A 27943-nucleotide genomic window follows, 5' to 3' on the forward strand; every position below is an offset into this window, starting at 1 on the left:
TGGTTTTCAAATTTAGATGGGCACCACAATCACCAATGAGACTTTTTTTAAAAGAACGGATTCATGGTCCCCATCCCAGACCAATTAAATCAAAATCTCTGGGAGATTAGCACCAGAACTCTAACTGTGCAAAGCTCTCACTGAAGCAGCCAGAAGACAACTGGGAAAACCCAGCCACAAAATCCTTACTGGCTAGTACCTCAGTGAGGCTGCCCCATTCCAGGATTTGGCCCTCTGCCAAATCCTAACCAGAAGCCGCTTTATCATTCACCATTAGGGAATCACCGACACAGGACAAAACATAATCAAAAGAATACGCAATTAATGTGTTCTCTCTCTATAATGCAGACTTACATGAGAAGCCCAGGCAGTATGGCACAGTTGTTCTAGATAAAAGATAATCTTGAGGCAGACAGCTGGATATGAATCCCACGTTCTGCCATTAGGGAAATTACTTTGTGCTTCTCTGTACAGGGAGATAACAAGGGTATCTATCTCACAGGGTTCTTAGGAGGATTAAATGAGATAATATACGTAAAATGTGTAAACGAGTGGTAACTTATATTTAATAAATGAGCTATCACTGTAAGTTAGATTGCTTGATGAGCATAAAATCATAATAAAAAGAACCAGTAATCAAATATTGAATGGCATCAGACCATGATTAGTTTGACGCATCTATCTTAAATAACAGATGACCTTGCTAATGGAACTTGAAATGTCTATCATGTACTGGTATTAACCCTCTGCAGCCATGTTCACCCTAGAGATATTCTTGCAACTCAAGTATGGTATTTATGGCACACTGCTTCACCTGAATGGGAACTGCCTATCTTTGCATGTATGATACTTCTTTTTCTGGGGTTGAGGGTCCAAGATTGACCAACACTTTCACATTATACGCTCCTTCCTTAACTTTACATGTTTAATAAAATTCTAGCACGGTCCCACTGGTCTAGGAGAAACCCTGTTGTGTCTCTTTCGGATCACTTTGCATATAACCTGCTCTGAAGCACCATTTTATATTGATTCCACAGTTTAACTATTAAAAGGCTATCCTATTTTTTTATTTTCAAGTTCTCGAGGGGAGCGGGCTCTTCACAACAGGTACAAAGCCCATCTGTTGTTGCTATCTTGGATGTATGGTCCGCCGACATCTCTCATAGAAAGCTAACTTCCCAGCTTTTAATGACACAGTGATCTACGGAAATTTCTCTTCTTGAGCACCAATTCTGCTATCACTGATAATAAAACAATAACAGTCTTTTCTCTCATGTCCTTGGTCATGTCATTCATTAGTAATGCTCTGTTTATTAAAAGTGATCAAAGGCGGACTTCGTTAAAATCACCTGAGTGTGTTGGTTTTATCTGTCAACATAGAAGCATATTTTTTCCTCCTTCCTTAAGCACATCACTATCTTTATGTGCCCTTCGTAATAACACTCATTTGATACAGTTCGCCTTTGAAAAAGTTGCCTGTTATCTACTAACAGTTTATAAGTAAACTGTGGTCATCTGCAAAGAGAAGAGGCATCAGTTTGCTGCTTTTGATACATATTTACATGTGAAACTGACATTATTTATTTTTAAAGTTTTCCAGAATAGCTGTAATTTGCTTCCATGAGACAGTATCTCCTGATTTTACTCATATAAGGAACTAATGAACATCTTGTGTTATACATGGCACAGTTCTTTCAAAGGCCTACATGAGTTTCAATTTCATGGAGAACACTAAGGACAGCATTACTTTCTACTGAGGAGAATGCTTTATTCTTGTTTTTGCCAGGACAGAGGGACAGGCAGCAAGGCAGAGCCTGCTGGACAGGGTCAGGACACAGTCTTGGGGCTTCAGCACAGTAGGGGAATCTGAGACCAAGCAGGTCAGGAGAGCACAAAGTCCAGGAGGGCCTTCCACAGACAGGCTTATGGAGTCAAGTGGGACTCCAGGGTGAGGGCAGACTCCAGTAGGTCAGTGAGTGCAATAATGATCTCATTCCCCTTCTTATCAACATAAGTTCCATGACCAATCAGAATAATCACTTCCTCACACACACTCTACATAGCTTTGCTCTACATCAACTCTTCTTCCCTTCTCTTCTTTTGTCATACTTACTCAGTTAAACTATTAACCCTGGCTGAATCCAACTCTCTGCATACTCTGCTCTGCAAGATTACAGCTGAACGTTGTGGGAGAAAAACATGCATCATGCTGATTGGTCTCTCACCTTAAATTCACGACCATGACCCTCAAAAATGGGTCCTTCATCTGCCAGGCAGTCACCCTCAATGCCCTCATTCCATATGCTCTTCACCAATACTTCAGACCTTTTCTCCTCTCTCCTCAAGCCCTCACTTATCCTCCCCCAGCTCCACTCTCCACTGATGACCTCACTTCCTGTTCTACTGAAAACAAAAGAAGAAAAAAAAAAAAGGAAACAGAATTTATACCACCATACCTACTCACTCACTAACATCTAAACTTTGTGGTCTTGCCTGTTTCTAGAACTTTCATGTGTCAATCTCTGCTCTGTTCACTAGACCCCCTTTCAACGACCCGAGAACACTTCTCCATTGCTTCTCTCTCTCTCGCCTGTGTCAGTCTTCTGCTATCTGCTGAAGATTCCCATCAACATTCAAACATATTATTTCCCCATCTTTAAAAAAAAGAATCAAACTTCTGTTGACCCTACTTCCCTTGTCAGCTAGCACTCCATTTCAGAGCTACCTATACTCTCTCTCTAATACCTCTCTTCCCATTCTTTTTTCACCCCTCCTTTACCTTCATTAAGGTGAAAGACTTATATAATCATTGTACAATTATCAAAACAATGAAATTAAAACATTTCCATCCTCTCACACCCACCCAGACTTCCACTCCTTACCACTCCACTGAAAGTGCTCAGCGAGATTATCCATGGTGCCTGCACTGCTCAGCCTGGGCCTTCCTCAGTCCCATCTTACTCAACACAACTGACTCGGCCGGTCCCTCCTCCTAGACACTATGTGTTCACTTTGCCTCCCAGGACCCACTCTGTTTTCCTCCTACCTCACTGCCTCCTCCCCCTCAGCGCCCAGGGCTCAGCCTTGGCCATCACCCCTTCTCCATCTATGCTCACTCCCTTGGCGCTTTCACTTATTAAATATGATCTAAATGCTGATCATCTCCAGACTCATATGTCCAACTCCCAACTGGCTGGGATCAGGTATCTCTGATCAGCCAACTCCTTTACCTTCTTAAATCTGTTCAACTGCCACCTTCCTGATGAGGCCTACCCTGAGCACAGGCTTACTTTAAGTGGTCATACCCTCTCACTGACTGCCCAATTCCCTGTACCCAGCTTGACCTTCCCTTTTTCTGCAGCATTTATCACCAGAGCGTACCATCATTTATACACTCTGATTTACCGCCTACTATGTTGCCTGATGTGTCCCAGGTGCCCAGAATCGTACCTGGAGGAGGAGGTGCTCAGTAAATATTTGTGGAATGAAGACACAGGGGTTAGGAATAGCAGAGGGAGCCACGATTTTAGGACTTACAGGTGTACTACTGTAGTCAAGTCAGAAATCAGCCTAGATTTTCAACTAAGGCAAGGGAAGAGATTCTGAATTCACTAGTAATTTTCTTGACAATTAAAATGAGTTAATTCAATATAAGCTACATAATTTTCTAAAATAAAATGATCATTTTCTATTAACCGAGTAATGTCAGCGGTGGAGCATTCTGAGAGAATATAGCTTTGTTCACTGGTTTCTGAATTTCTGATATATATATACACACAAGTCTGGCAAAAACCAGTATGTTATAAAACACCAGTAGATATGATACATCTTCAAAGTACCTAAGCAGAAATTATCTTTTGCCTCCTCTACACTGGTTGGACTCTACTTGTTCATAATGTTTACACTCAACCTTTGTGCTAGACTCCTAAACATACCTGTACACTGACCACGATTTCTAACTCTGAATACATTTGGTTTTTAGGTTACATATTTTTCTCTCAATCCATCACTGGTATCAGTTCTAACTCATCCTGACCTAGATATAATTTATTCTCAGAAAGCAATACAGAAGACAACTTATTTGTTATCCCCTAGTTTTGTCTTTTAGTGTCCACTATGAATCTTTGCTCAGCTGTTCAAACATTCTTTACTATCTAATGCATACTTTCAAAAGCTAAAAGAACCATACATCTGATATAATTCTTCTTAACATTATTACCAATAATAGATGACACCAAGATTGTTTAAGGCCTATAATTATTCTTTCCTATTTAAAAAGAATCATCAAAATGAACACTATAATCATCTTCATGAATGACTAGTTTCTGCCAAAATATTGTTTGAAATATGTAACATCAGTTATACCAGTGACCTCACTTCTACCACAACCCTAGAACATTATATTTGCACCTACTGAAAGTACGGTTTCCAGTACGGTTTCTATTTAGTTTTAAGTATACGGTTTAAGTATGGTTCCTATTTAGGCCTTTGATTATTACTCTAAAAACAAGTAAGTCTTGACTCTAAAAATCAAATTTTATAAAGAATACATTCTTGGGGGCTTCCCTGGTGGCGCAGTGGTTGAGAGTCCGCCTGCCGATGCAGGGGACACGGGTTCGTGCCCCGATCCTGGAAGATCCCACATGCCGCGGAGCGGCTGGGCCCGCGAGCCATGGCCGCGGAGCCTGTGTGTCCGGAGCCTGTGCTCTGCAACGGGAGAGGCCACAGCAGTGAGAGGCCCGCGTACAGCAAAAAAAAAAAAAATTCTTGGAAAGTTCAATTTATATCTCTTCTTCATTATAATGGCTATCACTCAGAATTATTAATAAATTCAGATCCTGATTGGGTACATAATGACAGGTATACAGTCATGAAAACATAGTTAGAAGAGGCTAACTATATATATTTTGAAAATTCACATGCTGCTTACAGAAATTTTAGAAAATGTAGACTAGCAGAAAGAAGAAAAAATAAAATTAGCAAATATCCCAATTTATTATGAAGAGGTACCTGAGTCAGACAGGAATAGGAACCTAGCTCTAGCACTTATTAGCTGTGTTACTTAACCTTTCTGAGTTTTGCCTCTGTGAAAAACACCAGCATGAGAATCTGAAATACTCTTCCCTCAAACTTTTCATAGCTTGCTCCTTCCTATTATTTACACTCTCTGCTCAGATGGTAACTTCCAAGCAAGACTTTATTCTGTCTTATTTTTCTTCATAGCATGTGTTATACATAGAATCTAAAATTATATCATTCACTTGCTTTTTGTCTGTCTGTTCTATTGAAACATAAATTTAGGAGGACAGACTATATCTGTATTGTTTACTGCTGTCTTCCCACTGCCTAGAGTAATGACTGGCACAAGGTAGGTGCTAATAAACATTTGCTGACTGATTTAATAACACCACCTAACTAGAAGGGTTCTTGGGAAGATTAAATAAGGCAATGCATGTAAAGCCCAAGACCCCAATATAACATTCAATAAATAGGAGCCATTATCTTAATTTTATTAGCATTTACTTCAATTACTGTATGATTAAAAGTACAAACTGCCTACTTCTAGAGGTGCTGGTTATTATTAATGTCTGGTCCAGAGCGTGCTTCTCAGACTTTAGTGAATTACAAAATCACCTGTAGGTCTTGCTATTACACCAATTTCAGGCCCTCTCCCCAGATATCCGGATTCAGTAGGTCTATGGTGAGGCCTGAGAATGTGCACTTCTAACAAGCTCCCAGGTGATGATGCTGCTGGTCTGGAGACTGCACTTTGAATAGCAAGTATATGTGGCATAAGATTTTTAAACACTGAGTATCAACATATCGAGAGTTCTCTGTACCTTAATTAAATACTTGTGTATTTATGATACTTGTTCAAAAAACAATAAATGATGGTAGAACTTAAATTTTACCATCTTATGATTAACTTATTCCTTCATTCTTACACAGTACTACATAAAATTACCAAGTCCCTTAACTGTCACGTCAATTATATTTAATTATCAATTAACCCTTCTTCTTTACATAAATTGAAAACTAAATACAACAATGTTTTCCCAAAGAATTCATCTTAGTTAAGGGACTACCACCATAATTTCTGAAAAGGCAGAAAGAAGAAAGCTTTCTTTTCCTGTACCACAGAATTCCATGTCTATAACCTTCTCTTTTTTTCTGAGGAAAGAATCATCAGATTCTTAAAGAGGCCTCTAGCCACAAAAGAGTTAAGAACCAATGCACTGTGTTCTGCACATTTTAGCTGCTGGAACAAAGCTCCTTTGTTCTTAGTTTAAGTGAAAAGTCTTTCATTTTAAGTCAACAACCTATACAACCACCAGCAAATACACTCTAAGCAACCTCAAAATTTTCTCAGGACTCTGGTGCAAGAGATAGAGCATCCCTTAATTTAGAACCACCGATCTCTACTCCCCAATCCTGCGTCTCTCCCTCTCCCTACCCATGACCCACAAAGCTCCCACCTATATTTCAGAAGACAGTTTTTCAAAATCCGTAATTCCTAACCCACACTATCTACATGCCTTTCAAGCTACCTTTCACTGCATTTGAATCTTGGAAAGGAAAAACACACGATAAACTAATCAACTGATTGACCATTTATTTATTCATTTAAGCTTTTACTGAGCACTCAAATACCAGGAACTAAGGATACACTTAAGCTAAATCGGCCTATGGGAGTAGACAGGTGGCATATGTTGGAGTAGATGGGGATGGGCGGCTGCTAGCCAGGCATACAGGAGACGTTCCAAGCAGAGCAAGCGGCTGAACCATGTGTGTGCAGTATGTGTCAGGTGGGGGGGGGGAGGGAGAAGGCAGAAATCAGTCACAGCTGTGTAGCTTTAATTTATCCTGAGGGCAGTAGAGTACCTATAGGAAATTTTGGGTTGGCTGAAGCATGAGCGATGACGACAGTAAGCCCTTGTAAATGATCACCACTGACACAGCTTAGGAGTGGGCTGCCGGGACTTCGGTGAGAAGGAATGAGGGCCTGAGCGAGAAAGGCCACAGGGGATGAGAGTGAAGGGACAGATTCAGGAGAGAGTACAGAGAGATCAGAGAGAACGTTGCCCCTGTTTTGTTAGTGAGGGTAAAGAGAGTCAAGCATGGAGCATACTTCTGGCTTGGACAACTGAATGCTGGCATCCCGTTCATTCACTTTTAGGTAATGTTAAGTTCCAGGAGGCTTCAGGACATCTAAGTGGACATCCAGTGGGATTCTGACGCTCAGAATAAAGATTTGGGAGACATCAGCATAGGTAGTTGAAGTCTCAGAGGAGGTGAGTTCACATAGAAAAGAAAAAAATAGATCCAAATACACCTGTAGAAATTTCTTCTTGGCTTATGAGTTTTGCTTAGCAGAGTTTAACTTCCAAATTTATCTTATGTACCACGCTACTCCACGGGCTAGCAAAGTGCCTGACACCTAATTCTTTATTTTAGAGAATTCAGTAATTATTTGTGTGAACAAGTTCATTTCCTTAGGTTTGTTAGGTTGTAAAAATTACCTCATAGACGTGTAACCACATGTAACCTAACAAACCACAAGTTTGTTAGGTTGTTAAAATTACCTCATAGACATGTGGATTTAGTTCATCTGGCATTAAGTGATCATTTAAAGGGAAAACTCATCTGTATTTTAAAATTTTACCTCATTTTAAAGTTTTATTATCTTTTTATCAAACGTCCTTGGTCTGCTGAAGGGAGCTGGTATTAGTAGTTGCGGTATGAGCCTACTTAAAGGTGGGGCTTTTACAAGCCCCGCCCCCTTTTTTTTGCAATTCCTTGGCAGAAGCGTGGGACATTCTGCACTGCCATCTCCACCTCCCCCTTCCTCCTAACTGGCTTGCCCCTTTCTCTGTCTTCCCCAGAGCTGAGTGCTAAGAACACTAAGGGCTGCTGCAGTCAGACAGTCTGCTGTCATTTTGGCCCTTGTTTCTACATCTACAGGGAAGCCAGGCAGTGTTAGCTCCAGAATTTCTTAATGGGAGAACAGGGGATCAACAAACTGATTTGAGGAGAGAGAAAGAGTCGAGATGCATGTGCAGAGTAATCTGAAAGAGTAAAGTAACTCCGTTTATCCATATCAAAGCAGGGAGAGCCACTCATGATGCCTACACCTCCCACCCCAAAGCACCTCCACTGCAGCCAGACCCAAGCGTTTATGTCCCTGCCTGAGAAGGCCTTGGGCCCATGGCTTTAGGAATTTCAGAAAACACTCTTTTTGGTTCCTTCTCTGGCGTTCATTCTGCAGCAACATCCTGACATATATCTGCTATTACATCATTCTGTTTCCTCATTTTCATTGCACTTACCAGCATCCAAATTTATTGATATTTTATGCATTCCCTAACTTGATTACTATTCCTTCACTTGACCAGAGTTCTGAAGGGACTGGTCCTAAAGTCTGATTTTGCTCACCAATAATAAAGCTCCATTTACACATTTCAAACTCGAATAGGAAGAACAAAATCCTTCTCTTTTATTATGAGTTTCCATAATAAGAACTATTGTTTACCCATTCTTTACTTACAGTATCATAAAATTATAGTTTATGTACAAAGTTATTTTAATAAGATATTTTTTATAGGCCAAAGTCAAGATGGAAACTATTAGGGGGTACCTCAATGTCACTTAACACTTCTCACTTTCCTCCTGTCCCATTTGGCCATCTTCTCTATTGTATACTGATCCCAAATCATTGTACCACATATATCTGTCCCACCTTATACCTAAGAAAACCAGGTAACATCAAAGAGACAACCAATGATTAAGGAACATGCTTTACAGTACTATTTATTTTATCAATACAAATAGGGGATATTTTGCAAGTGGGATAGTTTTTGCCTATAAGCCCCAGTATGAATACGAACCAAGAAATATATAGAAATCCAAGGACCAGAAAGTGCATAAAGCTTAGCACTACAGAATCCTCAGGTCTCCTAAGACACTGGGTTGAGTGCCTGACTCATTTACTCTACTGTTTTGTTTTTTTTTTTAATTTATTATTATTTTTATTTTTTTGTTTTTACATCTTTATTGGAGTATAATTGCTTTACAATGGTGTGTTAGTTTCTGCTTTATAACAAAGTGAATCAGTTATACATACACATATGTTCCCATATCTCTTCCCCCTTGCGTCTCCCTCCCTCCCACCCTCCCTATCCCACCCCTCCAGGCAGTCACAAAGCACCGAGCTGATCTCCCTGTGCTATGCGGCTGCTTCCCACTATCTATCTACCTTACGTTTGGTAGTGTATATATGTCCATGCCTCTCTCTCGCTTTGTCACAGCTTACCCTTCCCCCTCCCCATATCCTTAAGTCCATTCTCTAGTAGGTCTGTGTCTTTATTCCTGTCTTACCCCTAGGTTCTTCATGACATTTTCTTATTCTTAAATTCCATATATATGTGCTAGCATACGGTATTTGTCTTTCTCTTTCTGACTTACTTCACTCTGTATGACAGACTCTAGGTCTATCCATCTCATTACAAATAGCTCAATTTCGTTTCTTTTTATGGCTGAGTAATATTCCATTGTATATATGTGCCACATCTTCTTTATCCATTCATCCGATGATGGACACTTAGGTTGTTTCCATCTCCGGGCTATTGTAAATAGAGCTGCAATGAACATTTTGGTACATGACTCTTTTTGAATTATGTTCTGTGTTCTCTGTGGATGAAAGAGGCCATATTTGTGGCCTTTAATCAGAATTCTGCCATGTTCATTCTCTCTCAGTAAAGGGGCTTGCTGACTGCCAAGGGACTTTTCAGGCCAGAATGACACGAGCTGTTAAACCGTCACCTATCCCTTTAGACCTTAAATTGCTGTTGCAAACATAAACATAACCCTTGCTTATAAACTTATTGTTTATACTTCTAGAATCTTTTGTTTTTCCTTCAAAAAAGTAACATTTAGGAAATTCCGTGGTGGCGCAGTGGTTGAGAATCCACCTGCCAATGCAGGGGACACGTGTTCAAGCCCTGGTCCGGCAAGATCCCACATACCGCGGAGCAACTAAGCCCATGCGCCACCAACTGCTGAGCCTGCACTCTGGAGTCTGCGAGCCGCAACTACCGAGCCTGCGTGCCACAACTACTGAAGCCCACGTGCCTAGAGCCCGTGCTCCGCAACATAGGAAGCCACCGCAATGAGAAGCCCACGCACCGCAATGAAGAGTAGCCCCCGCTCTCCGCATCTAGAGAAAGCCCGCGCGCAGCAATGAAGACCCAATGCAGCCAAAATAAGTAAATAAATAAAGTAAATAAATTTATATTAAAAAATAACATTTAAACTGGGACTTCATTATGTCCCAAAGAAAATTTTCTTTCAGAAGAACAGATATAAAATCTGTATTATATAGATAAAAACTGGAGAATTTGTGCTTTCTTCTCATCTGCCAAACAGAACTGGCAGGTTTTGCTGGAGAAATCCAAATATAAAAACAATGCACTAATGTCAGAAGAAGCAAAACAAAACAGACTGTGGACCATGTCCAGGTGCCATGCTTCGTGTAGTAGGAAACAGGAAAGTATAAGACAAAGTCCCCACTCTAGAGTAGCCACATCCTACTGGTTCTTCCTCCAAAATACATCCACAGTCAATCATTCTTCCCTGCCTCCATCTCACACCTCATTACCCTGGCTGAAGGCCCCATAATCTTTCAGCTGACCTGCATCAATAGCCTTCTCACTGATTAGCTGTTCCTTAAACTTGCCAAGGGCATTCCCACCTCAAGGCCGTGTACTTGCTTTTCCCTCTGCCTGGAATGCTCTTCCCATATATCCAGAGTTCAATCCCTTCAGGTTTCTGTCCAAATGTCATCATATCAAAGAGGCCAACCCTGACACACTATATAAAATAACCCCAACTCTCCTATCTACAATCCTTCTTTGTTCTTCATAGCATTTAACACAATCTAACGTGGCATATGCTTATTATTGGTTTTCCCCTTTCTTGAGAGCAGAGATTTTTGACTACCTTGTTCACTGCTGTTATCCTCTGTGCCTAGAATGGTGCCTGGCACACGGTAGGTATTCAATAAATATCTGTTTGATGATGTTTAACTGATAACTGTTCAAGTTAGATAATGATACAGTGCAACAGTAAATGAGCATTTCAAGACAGTTCACAGTTAACTGGTAATTGAACAGCATGGGCCCAGTAATACCTCCAAAAAGTATACAACAACATCACTTGGAGAGGTTTTCCAAAATACACATGTCCAGACCTCATCACAACACCCACCAATCTCTCCAGGTGGAGGTGTGAAAAAGTTTATGTTTAAACAGCATCCTAGGTGACTTTTTTTTGTGTGGTAAAATATTTATAAAATCTGCCATTTTAACAACAGGTGATTCTCTTTTTGCAACCCTGTTTAAAACTACTGGTATAATAGTGTGTAAGTTAAGCAGAGGCAGAATAGCTGAAGGGGGGATTAAAAAAATGTCCCAGGTTATCTTAGAAAGAGCATGGGCTTTGGAGCTGAATACAGGTCTACTATTCATAAGCTGCGAGACTGGGCAAGTGACTTAGCTCTTAAGCTTCCACACCCACAAGTGAAGATAATCTCTATACTCTCTCTGTCTCCCCACATCCCCTGCAAACTGCTTCAAGGTTACTGTAAAGCTAAAATGAAATCAAGTATATAAAGTATCTACTTTGGTGCACATAACAAGCATTAAACTAGAACTTACTGGAATTACCTTCATTGAAATAGGAAAATAAATTCGTATTGGCAAAAACACAAAAAACAGGTGAAATACTGGCCTAAGTGGCTATAAAAATGTCTCTCTCTCTATTGATAGGGCAGGTGAAAAAGAAACTTGTCAGGAGTTCCACAGATATGATCATTCATTAGAACAGTGATTCTCAAACTTGTGCGTGCTTCAGAATCACCTGGAGGGATTGTTAAACACAGATGTCTGGGCCTACACCCAGAGAGCACTTCTGTAATTCTGGTGGGAGGCCTGATAATCTGCACTCCTAACAAGTTCCCAGGGGATGCTGAGGATGTTGGTTATTGGTCAAAGGGTACAGTTTCAGTTACACAAGATGAATAAGTCCTAGAGACCTACTGTACAGCATAGTGCCCACGGTTAACAATACTGTGTTGTACACTTAAAAATTTGCTAGGAGGGTAGATTTTACATTGTGTTCTTATCACAATAATAATAATAATAAACAAGAGGGTGAGAGAAAACTTTTGGAGGTGATGGATAAGGTTTATGGCATTGATGTGGTGATGGTTTCATGTGTATATACTTCTCTCTAAACTCATCAAGTTATACACATTAAACACGTACAGCTTTTTTATGTCAACCATACCTCAATAAAGTGATTTTAAAAAACCCACAATGAATTAAAGTATGCATGTCCTAAAAAAATCTCTGAGCATATTAATTCTTTCAGTAAAATTTTTAAAAAGCGAAAACCTGAAATAGTTCACGTAAAAAAAAACTATAACCAATAACTGCTTATGATTTTCAGAACATTTTAAAATCAGATAAAAGTCAACTATAACAATTTAAAAAAGAAACAAGAAAAAATTCATACCACTGGTATCCCAGTGAGAAATTCAATTCTGAAAATAAATTCAAAGTTAATTCTTAGAATACTCATTGTTTTAAAAGTTAAAATCTAGAGGAAAGGGCTTCCATGGTGGCGCAGTGGTTGAGAGTCCGCCTGCCGATGCAGGGGACACGGGTTCGTGCCCCGATCCCGGAAGATCCCACATGCCGCGGAGCGGCTGGGCCCGCGAGCCATGGCCGCGGAGCCTGTGTGTCCGGAGCCTGTGCTCCGCAATGGGAGAGGCCACAGCAGTGAGAGGCCCGCGTACAGCAAAAATAAATAAATAAATAAATAAAAATAAAAATCTAGAGGAAAAAAAACCCCCAAAATGTGGTAGTTTTAAAAGAAGAAGTGTAACCCAAAACTTCTGATAGGTAGATGACAAAATAAAGAATACTTACAGGTATGGAGGCATTCCGTCACTGTAGTTGGCTTGATCAGATACCCTTTACAGATATAGCAAGTGATGTAAGGATTGAAATCTTTCACCAAGTGTTTCCTCTGGGTAGCCATTCGTGGTTAGCTAGGACTGGCTCTAGTAGTTCAGGCAAACAGGGGTATTAAGTGGATGAAAGTCTGATCCCAGGAGCTGGTGTGGAGTTCCCAACTGGATGTCCCGAGGCATGAGAACTAACATCCAGACTTCTCATGAGATCGCTGGTCATCACTCCTTTTGGTGGTTCTGCTTTCCCATATCTTCTTCCACCGTAATTTTAAAAAGACGAGAGAAAAAGTTGTCAAATTCCCCGTACGGTATTAACACCAATGTATTAGCAGCAAGTATTACATGTTCCAAACTGGGTGAACAGGTGAATAGAACATTTCCCTCACTGTAACATTAATTTGTAAATCTGCTATGATTAAGTCAGAATAATGACAAATTCATCCAATCCTGAGGCCTCAACTATCACCTCTATACAAATGACACCTGAGGCTATTAACTCCGGTTTTGATATCTTTAGCTCTTGAGTAATGCATTTTAACTATCTGCTTGACTGCTCTATTAGGAGTTTCTGCCAACACAAGCTAAAAGATTCAAAATTGAAGTCATTATCCTCCCTATCAAAATGCTCCCTATTTCCATTCTGTACTCCACACCTAGTCGGTGATCAAATCAAATGGATGTCCTTTTCCATTCCATCCACAGCCATCCGACTCAAATATTACCTCTCCACCTGCAGTCCAACTTATGTTCTACCAAGTTTATTTTATTCTATCACATTTGGATCCTCTTCTCAAAGAATGTCAGTGTCTCCTCTTTACTCTGTAACAGAGAAACCTTTAAATTTCTCAGCTTGTCATACAGGACCCTCCACAGGCTGACCTTAACATACCATTCAAAGCTCAGGAAAGCTGAAAGGATGGCTCTTTCCATAGTCCATTCTGAAGAGCCTATGCCCTCCATCCAAAGAGCTCTTCTGCTCCCCTATCTAGAGCCTACCTATTCTGCAAACCCTCTTCCAAAGCTATCCTCAGTGTAATCTCCCCGGTTTTTTTTTTTTACCCGTATTTCTCTCCTCTTACGTTTTCCTTCTATTTTTATTTACAGTTACATTCATTCTTAATCTCCTCTATTAGACTGCAAAATCTTAAACAGACACCAGTCCCATTTAGTAAATGTATAACCCGGGCAATGTTACTTATCGTCTCTAAGTCTTATGTTTTTTAAACTGTAAAATGAAAACAAGAATGCCAGCCTCCTACAGTTGTGACGATTAAATAAGACAACATACATATAGCTAGCACACTGTAAAAACTTAATGTCATTAATTTTTTTTTTAACTTTTAACTTTTTTTTTTTTCCAGAAACGTCTAGCATGGCTTGTCCGTATGGTTACTTTAAAAAGTTTTAAAGGTTTCTTACAACAAACGTGTCCTCTTAGAGGACACAACATGAAAAAAAGGTGTGGACTTCCCAAGTTAATTCTATAAACAAAAACTTTTCTATCTCAGCTATTAACTCATATGTTAAATATAAAGCAACCGGAGAGGTAAAAGGCATCGTTCCATCTTCCATCGACAGACACAGCGCCACTGAGAATATGCACGGAATAGGTTCTGCAAGTAATCATCCTATCCGCTCAGGAAATCGTGTCGAGGGTGTAACAGAAAGAGAGCGTAATTATCAGACAGGGGGTCTGGGTTCTGGTCCTGAGCCCCTGTACGACCTGCAGCAAGGCACTTATTATCCGTGCCTGGATCTCGGCCTCCTCCTCTATATACTGGGATTAACGGCCCTGCCTTTCTCACAGGTTTGCTACGAAGCTCCAAAGTCAGACAAAGTCCTCTGAAAGCGGACATGCACAGTCCCGACCCAGGGTGGTATTATGATCTTAAGCCATAGAGCCCTGTCACCAAGAAGGTTAAAGGAAGCAAGTACTTGCAGTGACGGGGCGGGGGCAGGAGGGAACTTTTCCTCGTCCTCCGGCAGGACCCGGTAGCACTGCCCTAGGCGGTCCCAGCACAAGCCTCCCCGCCCGCCTGGCAGGTGCGCGGGCCAGGGCCCGGCGGACGCGCCGCTCGGGCCGGGCCGGGGCTGCGCCTGGGAGGACGCGCCGCCTCTCCCAGGGCTGTGCACCCGCCGCCCTCTCCGCCCCCGAGCGCCAGGCGCGACCTCGAAGCCCCCAGACACCGGCAGGCCACCCCCGTCCCCGCCCCCAAAGAGCTCTCCCGGCTCCAGGCGGGGCCTGCCGCGGCAGGTGCTTGGAGGTGCCGCTCCGGCTCCCGGCGCAAACTTGGGCGGGGAGCGCAGGGGCGGCCGAGTTCCGGCCCTTCGGCCGCTCTCCAGCCAGCCGGGTACCTACCCCGCGGCTGCCGCCACCGCCGCTCCTCGCCGCCAGCGCGCCGGCCTCAGAGGGAAGGAAAGTGAAAGAGAAACAGCGCCTGCCGCGGCCTGGCCGGTCCCCGCGCCCCGTCCGCCCTCCCACTGCAGGCGGGAGCGCGCCGGCTCCGCGGGGCCACTCGACTCGGGCCCGATAGGGCGCGGCGGGCCTCGGGCCCAGGGCCGGTGCCGCCTCCAAGGGCAACTCCACCCCCTTCCAACCGCCGGCGCCGCCGGGCGGCCCCGCCCCCTCCACGCCCCCCGCCGCCACGCCCGCAGGCCACGCCCAACCGCCCGAGCTCCTCGCAGGTACCCCAGCCGCCCCAGCCGCCCCGCCGCCTGGGTTCCAGGGCGACGGTAGATTTGACCAAATTTTATCTCAGTCCTTCTTCTCCTCACCACCGACCCCTCCCAGTTGTTTTCATCATAACAATGTCTGGCATATTTTCCCTGGCGGGTTTACAAGCGATGGTCGGTGCTGAGAATGAGTCACCCTGCGAAACTGTCTACTCAGCTGCGTCTTCCCCAAACCAGCCCCACGTGGGCCGCGGTGGGGACGAAGACCGCTTGATTTGCACCCTATTTAAGAACCACTAAGGAACTTGTTACTGGGCGGGGGGTGGGCGGGGGGTCTGGAGATCAGGATCAACGACAACTGGAAGCAAGGGAGAACGATGGGGGTGGGGGGTGTTCGTGGAAAGATGAAGAGTTCTTACTGCTTGCAAGGTTCAAAACCAACCAACCAACCAACCCCAGTTCTCTTTCTAGTGGACTTTAAGAACTACAAGAGCAAAAAATTTATTCAAAAGCATACATTAAAGGATTCCTCAAAGTCATTCAATCCTAATATACTGCATTCCACAAACGTACAAATTTCTACTACAACCAGTGTTTTGCTAAACATAAATTAGACTTGGTTCTTTTTTGCTTAGAAGACTGCAATCCAGTAATCCTAAAATAGCAGGCAAATCAGCCTGGTGTCCACCAGTAAACAAAAGTTCAGAAGAACATCCCAAAGGGTATCTGCCAAGGGCAACTTTCAATCTTGTGTGTTAGAAAGAGGAAAAGGTGCTGCAATGACATCATCTTTGCCTCTGGAGAAGTGAGGGCAGTGATGGCTAGGGAGCTGACCGTCATGGAGAAGGGATGGGGGGAAATTAGTGCAAAGTCTTTGCCTTACCTCCAAACGACATCAGTCACCTTGCTACCAGAGTGGAGATGGCTCTAGTGGCAAACCAAGGAACCCAGTGACCACTGGTCTAGCAGGGTGCAAGTGTGCAAAGGTCCAGTTCAAATTTAAAACACGCCAAGAAGTGGACAAGACAGCTTTACAAATCGTCCAATTTATAATTAGACTTAGGTAGAGTGGATATAGCCTTTAAAAATTACCATTTTTAACATCATAGCAGGAGCAAATACATTTTCGGAAACAGTTTTCAATGACCACATTTTCATAGTCCTTATAAGAACAATTTTGCAGAAGTATACATGCCAATTTCCAAGCTGGGATCAACTTCAGCAAGTCCCGGCAATCACAATGAGCAAAGAAAACAAGTCCGATAAAATGACTATAGTTGCAGGATTCCTCTCCAGATCTTTCATCTTGGAAACTAACTAAACACATCAATATGTGAAAAGTCACCCTATTTCTAGCATATTTAAAATATGTAATGGGGGACTTCCCTGGTGGCGCAGTGGTTAAGACTCCGCAATCCCAATGCAGGGGGTCTGGGTTCGATCCCTGGTCAGGGAACTAGATCCCACATGCACGCCGCAACTAAGAAACCCACCTGTCGCATCTAAGACCCGGCACAACCAAATAAATAAACAAAATAAATATTTAAAAAAATAAAATATGTAATGGAAGATTTCACTGTATAAACTACAACGTATACATTGACTTATTTTCCTAATTTGCATCTGAAGCTATTTTAAATGTATTTTTAAAGAATAACACTTAATGAAGTCCAGGGAGCTTAAGTGTTATTGGTGATCAACACTAAGTGGGGTTAATCAGTATTCACTGAGGAGATGAGCTTGAGATGGATATTAGGAGGACTTACATTAGTAATGGAGGGAGGGGTCACAAATATGCTACAGAGCAGTACCTGAAGATAGACATGGAAGTGGGGTTGCCATAATGAAACTGCAAATGGTGGACTTGGAAGCGGGGAGAGAATGACAGCCTTTGTAAGAAAATCTGCTTCGTGTCCCTAGGTAGCATGGTTTGTAGTAAAGTGTTCAGTAGTTTCTCCTTTCCCCTCTTCAGCTACCATCCCACCTTGCCCATTCCAAGAAAAAAAATGCACACACCCAAAAAAGGAAAAACAAAACCTCAAACATGTGTCTGGTTTAAAAAATAACAAAAAAAAAATGGCAAGAGGGAATGTTAAGAAGGGGGGCAAGTTTCCTGACTCATGTGTAAGTTCTGAGGATTTAAACATAGGACTTTTAGCTGCTGTGCGGCATCTCCTCCCTTGCGACTGCTTTCCACTTTCCAGTAACTCACCCCTTAGTCCCTTGGTTCTGACTGTGGGGACTGGAACAAACCATAGAAGCCTCTGTATGAAGGGGTGGCTTTGATGACAAATCTCAAAAACCAGTGGGACCCTCAAGAAAACAAAGGCCTGGGAGCAACTAGATATACAGGACCAGGAAAGAGAAAAGGCAGGTAAAAGATCATAGCTGAGAGTCCCCTTATCACTAACCTACTTGAGCTGTCTCATTTTACAGATGTAGAAACCAAGATCCTGAGAAGTGGCAAATTCATAATCACAGAGCTCATTTTGGTAAAGCCAAGACCAAAACAAAGGTACCAGTTCCATATTATTTACATGTCTTAAGAGAACTTCTCAAACCCAAAAAGTTAAGAGGGGTTAGGTAAGAAAAAGATTAACTTAAAAGGAAATAAAGGAACAAAGGGAGGGAAGAATAAATGAAGGGAGGGAGGGAAATAGCGACTACAGAGTACTTAGCAGTGAACTGGCCAGTGGTGATTTCCCATCAAAGCAGCAAAATCCCACAGTGATAACTTGTTTCATTTGATCATTGATCCAGATTCTTCCAGGAAACCACAATTGGCTCTTGACAACCCTTGGAACTACTTGAAGCTATCTGCGTATCTAACAAATGTTTTCATTACTTTATACTTTATGTCTAGAGTTTTATTTCAGTTAAGGTTGGGCCATGGATGGGTAATTCTGTACTGAAAAGTTCACATTCCTTCCTTGCCTAATAAATACATCATCGATGAACAGATGTTTAATAGCATAACATTTTAAAAGAGTTATGTCTTTACATTTCCCTGAAATATTAAATGACTTTTCCATGATTGTCAATTATTTTATATACCTAAGTATGCTATTTAAGCTTTTAACATAGACTATCTCTAACATAAAACTACCCTCTGTAATCTAAAAGTCATCCTACAGAGATTTTAGAAAATATTAAAATTTAAAGTGTCCTACTGGGCCTAAATGTATTTATTTTACAGCCATGGATATTACAGCTCAAAATCTATGACTGCCTAAAATCAGTGATGGAGGATTGGGAGGGAACAGAGAACTGAAGGACTTCCAATCACCCTTGACCATGTGTCTTTTTCTCTTAACATAACCCTCCCTTGTAATCAATAATTCTCAAGGACTCTCTCTGCTAAATGTCTCTTGAATCCTTTAACTTAACCTACCCTGGTTCAGATCACCATCATTTCTACCCACCCACCCCCATTACTTCAATGAACTCTTAGACTGTCTCCCTACAGCTCTTCTCTGCCAAACCACTCTCCACAGCACAGCCAGAGAGAGGACCCTTTCTAACTGAAAATTTGATCTTGCTGCTCCCTGACTTAAAAAAACCCTTGTTCTAAAAAATTTCACAATTTGTATGGAAACACAAAAGACCCCGAATAGCCAAAGCAATCTTGAGAACGAAAAACGGAGCTGGAGGAATCAGGCTCCCTGACTTCAGACTATACTACAAAGCTACAGTAATCAAGACAGTATGGTACTGGCACAAAAACAGAAAGATAGATCAATGGAACAGGATAGAAAGCCCAGAGATAAACCCACGGACATATGGTCACCTTATCTTTGATAAAGGAGGCAGGAATGTACAGTGGAGAAAGGACAGTCTCTTCAATAAGTGGTGCTGGGAAAACTGGACAGGGACATGTAAAAGTATGAGATTAGATCACTCCCTAACACCATACACAAAAATTAGCTCAAAATGGATTAAAGACCTAAATGTAAGGCCAGACACTATCAAACTCCTAGAGGAAAACATAGGCAGAACACTCTATGACATAAATCACAGCAAGATCCTTTTTGACCCACCTCCTAGAGAAATGGAAATAAAGACAAAAATAAACACATGGGACCTAATGAAACTTCAAAGCTTTTGCACAGCAAAGGAAACCATAAACAAGACCAAAAGACAACCCTCAGAATGGGAGAAAATATTTGCAAATGAAGCAACTGACAAAGGATTAATCTCCAAAATTTATAAGCAGCTCATGCAGCTCAATAGCAAAAAAACAAACAACCCAATCCAAAATTGGGCAGAAGACCTAAATAGACATTTCTCCACAGAAGATATACAGACAGCCAACAAACACATGAAAGGATGCTCAACATCTTTACTCATTAGAGAAATGCAAATCAAAACTACAATGAGATATCATCTCACACCAGTCAGAATGGCCATCATCAAAAAATCTAGAAACAATAAATGCTGGAGAGGGTGTGGAAAAAAGGGAACACTCTTGCACTGCTGGTGGGAATGTGAATTGGTACAGCCACTATGGAGAACGGTATGGAGGTTCCTTAAAAAACTACAAATAGAACTACCATATGACCCAGCAATCCCACTACTGGGCATATACCCTGAGAAAACCATAATTCAAAAAGAGACATGTACCAAAATGTTCATAGCAGCCCTATTTACAATAGCCCGGAGATGGAAACAACCTAAGTGTCCATCATCGGATGAATGGATAAAGAAGATGTGGCACATATATACAATGGAATATTACTCAGCCATAAAAAGAAATGAAATTGAGCTATTTGTAATGAGGTGGATGGACCTAGAGTCTGTCATACAGAGTGAAGTAAGTCAGAAAGAGAAAGACAAATACTGTATGCTGACACATATATATGGAATTTAAGAAAAAAATGTCATCAAGAACATAGGGGTAAGACAGGAATAAAGACACAGACCTACTAGAGCATGGACTTGAGGATATGGGGAGGGGGAAGGGTAAGCTGTGACAAAGTGAAAGAGCGGCATGGACATATATACACTACCAAACGTAAGGTAGATAGCTAGTGGGAAGCAGCCGCATAGCACAGGGAGATCAGCTCGGTTCTTTGTGACCGCCTGGAGGGGTGGGATAGGGAGGGTGGGAGGGAGACGCAAAAGGGAGGGGATATGGGAACATATGTATATGTATAACTGATTAAATTTGTAAAATAAAATAAAAAAAAAATTAAAAAAAAAAACCCTTGTTCTTAAGATAAAGCCCAAATACCTAATAAGCCCACCCCATATCCCTGTCACTTCTACAGCCTCTCCATTGAACTCCATGCTGCAGTCATAATGAACCTTTCTACCCTCTAGCGCTAGAGATGGCTGTTCTTTCAAATGAGCATCCTGTCCCAATCCCATCCCAATCCCCTCCCCACCCTTGCTAAATCTGCCCAACCCTTATTTATTCTTTGGGTATCCGATGATCTCAAAGGCCACATTCTCAGAAACCTCAAAGTAGCTGAGGCGCCTCCTTGATATACATACACTACACACACACACACACACACACACACACATAGTGCCGTGTGTGTGTGTGTGTGTGTGTGTGTGTGTGTGTGTGTGTGTGTGTAGAGAGAGAGAGAGAGAGAGAGAGAGAGAGAGCAACTCATCCTTATTCTCTCAAGTCCCACATTACACTGTCTTGTATTACCTGGTTAACTTGTCTGAACCAACTGCTAGCACATAAGCCCAGTGAATCCATCACTTGACTGTGCATGCCTAGCAGAGTGGATGGCAAACAGTAATCATTCAAATAAATATTGACTGAAAACCTGAATAACTGCACACACTCTAAGACATTCTGTGTATTTTGGGGGGGATTTCTTCTTGGAGGGATCCTTACAAAGGATACGTTAATCCCTGCCCTCCAGGACTACTAATTAAAATCACACCAGGGAGTAGAGACTTATCCACAAGAAACAATTATGGAGCAGTACAGCAAATTTATTAAAAAAGTGTCAAATGAAAGAGAATCAAATGACAAAAACTCCAGTTGAAAGAAGTACTATGGGTGGTTAAGAAACTAGCCCTGCATGCTTAAGATTCTGCCAGTTACAAAGACAGCAAGGCAAAATACCAGAAGCTATGGATATGAAAAGTAAATGAGAAAGCCAGAGAAAAAATGAGAAGTCAAAATACTAAAAGTGAGAACAGATAAATAGCATTAGGAATAGAGACAAGATTAGTCTGCTAAAGACTGTGCAACTAGCTTAATAAGTATTTTAAAGTGCTTTAGATACATTACGCTAAAGGGACAAACCAACCAAATTTTTTTTTCTCCCTTGAGAGGCAGGAAAAACTAGCTGTATTTTCCTCACTGTGATGTCAACAGTTGGCTGGGGCAAGTTCCACTTATACTGGAAGAACAGAGAATGGAACTAAAATAGGCACAGACTATAAGGAAAAACTGGATTTACTCCATCAGGGCTACCATAGTTCAAAACATCAGTACAGAACCACAACTGTTATTTTGAGAGGTCAGATTAAATCCCTGAAGATCATAAATGCACAAATGACTTAAATGCAGAAACTTAGAATATTCCATCAAATCTGAGTGTAGATGATTCTAAGTTAGAAGTGACTATAGAAAAATTAGGAAAAAAATGTTCTATCAAAAAAAAAGATATGAAATTCAATTGGGGCAAATGCAATATAAAACTTAGCGACATCGACATTCAAATATCAGAGAAAAGCAGGCACATGAATTGAAAAAGTCCTAACTTTACAGGTAGCTGTGGTTTAGAAGAAAGGACACTGTACCCAGAGCCAAGAGAACCTCGTTTTGTTTTTGTTTTTGTGGTACGCGGGCCTCTCACTGTTGGGGCCTCTCCCGTTGCGGAGCACAGGCTCTGGATACGCAGGCTCAGCGGCCATGGCTCACGGGCCCAGCCGCTCCGCAGCATGTGGGATCTTCCCAGACCGGGGCACGAACCCGTGTCCCCTGCATCGGCAGGCGGACTCTCAACCACTGCGCCACCAGGGAAGCCCGAACCTTGTTTTTAGTAAGAGCAAGTCCCTTAACTTCCCTTGGCTTCATTTTCTTCCTACGAAAATTGAGACTAATATTACCTTAATCACTGGCCTACAGGGAAGATTTTCTTTTATACTTGTGCATTGTTATAATGAGCATATATAAGATCACATGAGATAAGTGAGAATTTTTTTTGTAAGTTGTAAATGATAAAGGACTGCAAAAATACAAAGTATAAGAAGGAATTCTGTGGACCACCAGCAGTTGAATAGTACCTAGTAATCCTGTCCCACCCAACAGAGGCCCTGATAGTAAGATATACCCAAGAATGTTTGTAGAATGAGTGAGACATTCCTGGCAGGGCAGTGGAATCAGGACACAGCATAAAGTAAGGCATGCAATGGGCAGAAAGCACTCCTTCCTCTGAGCTCAATGCTCATCACACTCGATTTTTACAAAAAAGATGGGGAAACCTAAATAATTCACTGAGCAATTCAGAGTTGTACAAAGAAAACTAGTTCCACAAAAATGCTTAATAATTTGGATTAGTTCAACACTGTAGAAGTGGTATGTTAAATCTTTGTTCACTCCCCTTGAATGAAGGGGTAGCAAAAATGTCTTCCATTAAAATGCAAATTCTCCAGGCAGGGTCATAATTAAGCCCTTATGAGCCATCTCCAGCTATTTGTTCTCAGCTAATGAGAATTAGTAGGAGTCTTAGTCCATAGGCAGGGAGAACAGACAGGAAGGACATGAGGCTCTAGTTATGAGTTAACACCTTAGCAGGGTATTAACTGTAACACTTTGTTGGCTGGGAGGCTGGGGAGCCATCAGGAGGAAGGAAAGCAGATCTGAAAAGAGGAGGATGCCAAACCACCAAAGACAATCTTCTCTCTTGTGCTTCAGAGTTCTATCTTGGACTAAAAACAAAAACAAAAAAGGACCTTTTGAAAACAAAAGGCGAGTTAGTGTCTTCACACTGTCTTCAACTATTCAAAGACTTAATGACTAAGATACTGAACAAGTTTTGTCCAGGTTTGCAGAAAAGCTAAGAGAAAACTGGCTTAAATTAAAGCAGTGGCAGGGAGGGAGGGATTAGCTATAGTATTAGATAGGCATTCTTAATTCTTGACCTGCAGGATGACAAACCCTATAATAGTCTCAGAAGCTTCTTGATGGTTCAAGAAGAGAGAAACAGTATTTGTCCTCTACGGTTCCTTCATTTCTGTCTGTTGAAAGGGGTTCTCCCGGATGACTGGAAAAACAGCCAGTTATCAAACCTTCTTTTGATACGTTCTTGAAGAGAAGCTGAAAAAAGCACCAGTATCAAAGCATCTTTGATTAGATGATGAATGAGAATACAAGATGGCTGTATAGAAAACAGTTAACAGAGCATAAACCCCATGAGGGCCAGGACTTTATCATTACTGCTGTATCCCTTGAATCAAGTCTAGAACATAATATGGGACCTCCCTGGTGGTCTGCACTTCCACTGCAGGGGGCATGGGTTCGATCCCTGGTCGGAGTTAAGATCCCACAGGCCACACGGCACGGCCAAAAAAAGTCTAAAACATAATAGGCTCTCATTAAATATGTGTTGAATGAAGGAATGTATAAGCAAATAAACGAATTCTGACTTCGCAGCCAACTGCCCGTGTTCAAATCCTGGTACAATCTCGTACTACTCTGTGTTCTAGGGCAAAGAACTGTTTTCTGCCTCAGTTTTCTCACTGCTTAAATGGATATAATAAAAGTACATACCTCGGAGGAATTTTTATGAGGATTATATGAGATACTATAAGTAATGCACTTAGTACACAGTAAGCTAACAAATGCTTGCTGAGTTAATTTTAAGAATTTCATATCTAGACAAAACAATGAAAACATAGGACATAATTTAAGGCCTGATGAGAAACAAATACTTAGAACAAATGCCTTCATACAATTTATCTGCTTTTAGGATGTACATGGAGGTAACAGTCACCTAACTTTCCTGCCAGGTGCCCTTCCTCCTCCTCTAAGAATTTTAAAAGATTACTAAGTGGTAAGTGTGTAAAATATGAATATCATGGCTTAAATTACTCATCAAGATGAAATCAAGAAATAGGATGCACACAGCAGTGTAGAGTTTTATGAACATTTAAAACTTCAACTGAGTGACCTGGGTATAGTCTCGGATATTAAGAAAAGTTGATCAGCTTACCCTGGTCCAAGACAAGTGGTGAGTCAGTCAGGGAGAAGGCTAGGATTTTCCTGTTTCTGTAAAGCATAGTTCCTTCAATTAAAAAGTTATGGATAAGCTAGTCACAAAGGATGAATATCGTATTTTTCCGCTTATATGAGGTACTTAGAGTAGTCAAATTCATAGAGACAGAAAATAGAATGGGAGTTGCCAGGGGCTTGGGGCTGGCGTGCGGTGGGGGAGCGATGGGAACGAAAAGTTATTGTTTAATGGGTACAGAGTTTCTGTTTGGGAAGATGAAAAAGTTCTGGAGCTCGATGGTGGTGATGGCAGTACAACAACATGAATGTACTTAATGCCACAGAACTGTACACTTAAAAATGGTTAAATGGTAAACTTTGTGTTATGTTTATTTTATCACAATTTTTAAAAAGTTCTGGGAAAAAAGATCTTCCTTTTTTAAAAAAGGAAAAAGAAATCACCAGCAAACAGTAAGACCCCTGGCAAGTCACTTCACGAGCCCTGATCTGCCCATCTATAAAAATGCTTTAGACTTGGGATACATCATCTCTAATGGGCCTTGAAAATCTTCAATTATATGGTTGTACAATTTGGGAGCATTACCTAGAGCGAACTGCATCTGCAATGAGTCAGGTGGGAACATTTTAGGCCTTGTGGGCCATATGATATCTGTCTCAACCATGCAACTCTGACCATATAGGGCAAAGGCTGCCAAAGACAGTATGTAAACAAATGGATGTAGCTAGCTATTTTCCAATAAAACTTTATTTAAGAAACAGGCAGTGAGCAAGATTTGGCCCTTGGGCTGTATTTTGCCAGCTCCTGATTTAAGAAACATGCAGTGAGCAAGATTTGGCCCTTGGGCTATATTTTGCCAGCTCCTGACCTAGAGAATATCTCTGTGAACATGCATAGATGACAGCAATTAAAAACTTCCCTGTATCCCAGGGTTGAAAACTTCTATAGTGGCAATAAGCTTCTGACGACAGTCTCAAACCAAAATGTTTTTAGTGCAACATTTTAAACTAACTTTAAGATTTCTATTTTCCAGACAATGAGTAGGACATAGTGGCTTAACTATGAGAAGGGGGTCATCCTCATCACTATCATCATCATCAAACAGCTAGGAGAGTTAGAAACAGTCTTTTATTCCTCTTTGTAAAGGTTTGCATGATCTGATATTTCTCCTAAGTCACGATGCAGAAAGTTTACCAACAAAAGGAAAAGGAATATTAAACAAAAACATTCTCTCCTGTTTGCCAAAGAGCAGGCTTAGTCTCCCACCTCTGACTTCAAAACACCAAATCGTCCTAGTGGCATTTAAAGAACTACTTCCCCATTCTACCTGGGATTCTAGAGTGCTGATCTGAGAGAAAACACAGGGCTTCGAGGGGTAAGCTTTCTGCTTACATACTGATGGACAGTGGGGCTGCAAGCTGGCCTGACCCGGGGAAGCCATGCTGGAGTGCGTGTACATGTCATCTTCAGCCTCACTGCGGCCTGGACCCTGGTCTCAGAAGAAGCCCTGAAGGACAGGGAGGTGAGCGTTCACCTTCCCATCTCCTTTGCCCTTTGAAGGACAACAGCTACAACAAGAGAGAGCACATTTGAAATAAGAATACTGAGTCTCTGGGAACTAGATCTGGCCTCATAGCCTAGGAACAAGGAGGGATGCTTCCATTTCTACAGATGCTAAACAAAGAAATTTACACAGCCCAAGTACTAATGATATTCGCCCCTTCTAGCTTTTTGGATGACTGTTACATGTAAATCAAGAAGGATCTGTGAACAGAGGAAAAGAGTTTCAAAGTACTTTTCACTCAAGTCATCAAGACTGAGGACCATTCACTACTATATTGTTGAATTACAAAAGGAGAGGCTTTGACATTAGATCATGTAAATGCTGGCATTTTTAATTTACTATATTAAGAACACTGCAGGAAAGTCCAAGGAAGAGAGGTAATACATGTATTCATTTATGCTTTTAAAAGGTAAGTTTCGTCAAGAATTGTTCTTGGATGGCGGAAGAGTAAGACGCGGAGATCACCTTCCTCCCCACAGATACATCAGAAATTCATCTACACGTGGAACAACTCCTACAGAACACCTGACAGAACGCTGACAGAAGACCTCAGACCCCCCAAAAGGCAAGAAACTCCCCACATACCTGGGTAGGACAAAAGAAAAAAGAATAAACAGAGACAAAAGGATAGGGACGGGACCTGCACCAGTGGGAGGGAGCCGTGAAGGAGGAAAGGTTTCCACACACTAGAAGCCCCTTCGCGGGCGGAGACTGCAGGTGGCGGAGGGGGAAAGCTTCGGAGTAGCGGAGGAGAGCACAGCAACAGGGGTGTGGAGGGCAAAGCGGAGAGATTCCGGCACAGAGGATCGGTGCCCTCAGGCACACACCAGCCCAAGAGGCTTGTCTGCTCGGGCCGCCGGGGCGGGCGGGGCTGGGAGCTGAGGCTCGGGTATCGGGTTTCGGTTGTTTAGGTCGGAGCGCAGGGACAGGACTGGGGCTGGCGGCAGGAAGAGAGCCTGAAGGGGTTAGTGCACCACGGCTAGCCGGGAGGGAGTCCGGGGGAAAAAGTCTGGAGCTGCCGAAGAGGCAAGAGACTTTTTCTTCCCTTTTGTTTCCTGGTGCGCGAGGAGAGGGCATTAAGAGAGCTGCTTGAAGAAGCACCAGAGACAGGCGCGAGCCGCGGATAAAGGCACGGACCCCGGAGACGGGCGTGGGACGCTGGGGCTGCTGCTGCCGCCGCCACAAGGCCTGTGTGTGAGCGCAGGTCACTGTCCACCCCGCCTTCCGGGGAGCCTGTGCACCCCGCCACTGCCGGGGTCCTGGGACCCAGGGACGGCTTTCCCGGGAAAGCGCACGGAGCGCCTCGGGCTGGTGCAACGTCACGTTGGCCTCTGCCGCCGCAGGCCCGCCCCACACTGCGCGCCCCTCCCTCCCCTCTGCCTGAGTGAGCCAGAGCCCCCGAATCAGCGGCTCCTTTAAACCCGTCCTGTCTGAGCGAAGAACGGACGCCCTCCGGCGACCTACGCGCAGAGGCGG

General features: G+C 42.3%; 1 protein-coding gene across 6 annotated transcripts in view; it reads right to left on the reverse strand.

Moving 5' to 3' along the window:
* PCGF5 (polycomb group ring finger 5) overlaps nucleotides 1–27943 on the reverse strand; it is a 127575-nt gene that overhangs the window by 52573 nt on the left and 47059 nt on the right. For 3 of the 6 annotated variants that reach the window (XM_060102135.1, XM_060102144.1, XM_060102103.1), the window contains exons 1-2: nucleotides 15390–15561; nucleotides 12987–13281 (exon numbers count right to left, since the gene is read on the reverse strand). In XM_060102135.1, the coding sequence (XP_059958118.1) occupies nucleotides 12987–13098 (112 nt within the window). In that variant the 5' untranslated portion in view covers nucleotides 13099–13281; nucleotides 15390–15561. Of the gene's footprint in view, nucleotides 1–12986; nucleotides 13285–15389; nucleotides 15562–27943 lie in introns of those variants that run through there. The other 3 variants (XM_060102129.1, XM_060102111.1, XM_060102119.1) reach the window with 3 other exon arrangements.

The sequence above is a fragment of the Mesoplodon densirostris genome, chromosome 1 (assembly GCF_025265405.1).
Source record: "Mesoplodon densirostris isolate mMesDen1 chromosome 1, mMesDen1 primary haplotype, whole genome shotgun sequence".
NCBI lineage: Eukaryota > Metazoa > Chordata > Mammalia > Artiodactyla > Ziphiidae > Mesoplodon > Mesoplodon densirostris.